General features: G+C 35.1%; 1 protein-coding gene across 1 annotated transcript in view; it reads left to right on the top strand.

The window, feature by feature from the left end:
• DIAPH2 (diaphanous-related formin 2) overlaps nucleotides 1-3,212 on the top strand; it is a 914,924-nt gene that overhangs the window by 288,751 nt on the left and 622,961 nt on the right. The window contains exon 13 of the mRNA XM_012650030.1: nucleotides 2,381-2,520. Within this exon, the coding sequence (XP_012505484.1) occupies nucleotides 2,381-2,520 (140 nt within the window). The remainder of the gene's footprint in view (nucleotides 1-2,380; nucleotides 2,521-3,212) is intronic.

Raw genomic sequence — 3,212 nt, 5'->3', positions numbered from 1 at the left:
AAACCATAGCTACAATTTTATTAGCTTCTACCAAAAGTTTCTTTCTTTTGTTCTAGACCCTGTTAAACATTAGTATACTATTTCTGTCCTTTTGGGTGCAGGGAGAAGGATTGAAGCACAAGTCTAAAAGCTCTCTAGTTTTCAGCCGTCTGACAGCAAGATAAAGTGCTTACATATTGCTGTCTCTTCAAAGTTATGACTTACCTTGGAGATTAGATAATCACTTTTGCTATCACTCTAGAAATTATAGAGTATTACTGAAGTTACTTCAGGGCATCTGAAGAAATGTCTTTGCTCTTTCAGTTACTAGAATAGATTTTAAGAGCTTGAGCATAAAATGTTTGTGTGAAGCTGTCATTTTTATTGGTGAAGGAAAATGCGTGCTTTTTGATTAATAGACCTTTATATTTCTAATGTTCTCATTTTAAGTAGCATATTTAAAATTCCCTTTGAAAATCTTAGAATCTCCTTAATTTTTGGCTGGCACTGTGATTAGATAACACAAGACTGGAGCAAATTGTGATTATCTGTCTGGTAAAATTTTTTATAAGCGTATGTTATGGGAAAAGGAGTCTTGGAATAATAGAAAAGAAATTTCAGTGTTTTATGCTTTAGTCTTATCACCAGCATTTAGAATAAGAAAATATACATGGTCTCCCGTGGTTAGCTGCACGTATTCTCTTGTTCTGGGTCATTTTAAGAGGCAATATAAAGTCATTTTTTTTAAAAGTGCTAGAATGAGAGGCAGTAGTTATAAGATCTGATCTCAGCTTTTCCACTAATTAGTTCTGACTTTCAAGAAGCCACTTACTACTTGGATCTTAGTTTCTTTATCATTTAAAGGAGAGGGTAAGATTAATGAACTCGGGAGAAGACCTCTTCCAGCTCACGTATTTCAGGCTTCTGTGATTCCTATTCTATATATTTGTAGATAAACATCATTTTAAATTAAAAGCAGAAACATTGTGTGCCTCTCTTCAAATGTACCAAAAATGCGTTTATAGAGGAAAAATTATATACAGTGTGCTTGTGTAGACATCATGTTTGAGAAAGACACAGGAGAAGCGAACTTTGGGAGAGGGGATGGGAATATAGATTTAGAGAAATCTTAAGATGGATAGTGGTGAAGGCGAACAAGCTCACATTGGAGGGCATCCATCTTAGTGAACTAGGAAAACAAGGTTATTGACTGAAGGATCTATGGATCCTTCACCCCTAGGATCTGGAATGAGTTTGAAATTTAAAGAGATTAGAGAAAATTTTGACCAGGTTCTATGGGACATTTTCCGGGGACTCAAATAGAGATGAATAAAAGCAGTGACCCAAACACTGTTATTATCCAGTGTGCTCACCCACTGTTTCTGCAGACTTGGAACAGAATGGCATTTTATCATTTCCAAAGGTCAAATCTACTATGAGGATGAATGTATATTAACAGTGAACACACTTTTGTATTGTTCCACAAATGCTAAAGACAATTCAGGACAGTAAGATACATCACTTTTAGAAATAGAAATAACATGATTGGAATAATGTATAGACTTCTAAAATGACTTGAGGTGACATTGACAATAAAAGGCAAATAAAATGTTCTATAGCTGGACCTAGGCAGTATTCACTGTAAATATGCAGGCTGATTTGTGCCTGCTTGGAGCTCTGTCTGAGGAAAGGGCTGGAGCAGGGTGCAGCAAATGAATATTCACCATTCAGAGGGTCTGTTTGGCTTTGCACACCGTATTTTAACCTCTCGTTTTCCCTCTTATAACATGTTATACAAGAGTTTTGGTTAACCACCTGAAGGAGAAGGCTATCACAGCACGTATCATTCTACTGTAGAGTTCGTGGAGCACCACTTTTTGGATGCTAGACAACTTAAGATTATGATAGAAATATTCCGGTTGCTATTAAATGTACATTCATTTGAGCATTCTAAAAGTGCAGTTTCTTTTCAGCATTAAATGTAATTAAAGAAACTGTTTGATTGCATATTTTTAGATTTCCTTTTCTAAGTCATTAAACTTAAAAGTATCGGATGAAACATTTTAAAAATTATTCTAAGATTGAATTTTCAATGACAAAATAATAAAAATGCCCATTATATTTGAAGAGAGACTTCTCAGTCTACCTTTGCTTTTTTTTTTTTTTTTTTTTTTTTTTTTTTTCAGAAGTGAAAATGGGTTTGCTTACCTTGGGTAGGGAGCATATTTCTTCTTTACTACCTCTACCACCACCAGCAATACCCCACCCCCACAGGGCGCTGAATTGTCATGAAAATAATCAAGAGCTCTGAGTTTTCTGAATGATCTGGGAATTCAGCTAAGCAAAAATCTCTCTACTTATTTAATACCTAATGTTGTTTAAAGCTTTCTCAAAACTATAGTATTAACCATACATTTATGGTGGTGCTCGTTGCAGTTCGATGAAGAATTCACAGCTCGACAGGAAGCTCAAGCTGAGCTTCAAAAAAGAGAAGAAAAAATCAAAGAACTTGAAACAGAAATCCAGCAACTTCGAACCCAGGTAATGAAAGAAGATATAGACTTTGTGTCATGTCACAGTGAGTTCGATGGTAGAAAATTATCTTGTTAGATAGAAGAAAAAATGTGACCAGAAGCTGACTTTTTGGCAGTTTTACATTTTAGTTGAAATAACTCTACAGATTTGATTTTCCAGGACAATAAATCATTTTAATGTTTGGGAAAAAAAAATGAGGCATTAGTTGTTCAAACTGCCCTGAATATTTTTAACAGAATATATTACACAGGCAAAACTGTTTTTGAGATGAAATTTTTATGATGATTTGAAAAATTGGGTGCATAGTATTTTCTTTCAAAAAGAATGTGGAAATGCTCATTAATTGTAATTATCCCCAAAGCTTCTTGAAATCTCTTTAAATCTCAAATAAAATCATTTCAAAATCTATAAACTTTGCATTTCCACCTACGTTCCCTATGATCACATGCTCCCATATACACTTAAGTTCTTAATTAGGGTGTCTAAACTTTAGAACTGATTAAGTACTCTCCTCAACACACTTTATGTCTTAAATGAATATTAAGAAATTGAAGGCCGGGCACGGTGGCTCACAACTGTAATCCTAGCACTCTGGGAGGCCAAGGCAGGAGGATCGCCCAAGGTCAGGAGTTCGAGACCAGCCTGAGAAAGAGCAAGACCCCCGTCTCTACTAAAAATAGAAGGAAATTAGCTGGACA

This window comes from Propithecus coquereli, unplaced genomic scaffold, assembly GCF_000956105.1.
Source record: "Propithecus coquereli isolate 6110/MARCELLA unplaced genomic scaffold, Pcoq_1.0 Scaffold31, whole genome shotgun sequence".
NCBI lineage: Eukaryota > Metazoa > Chordata > Mammalia > Primates > Indriidae > Propithecus > Propithecus coquereli.
The sequence above is the reverse complement of the archived record's forward strand: the minus strand, read 5'-3'. Positions and strand labels throughout refer to the sequence as shown.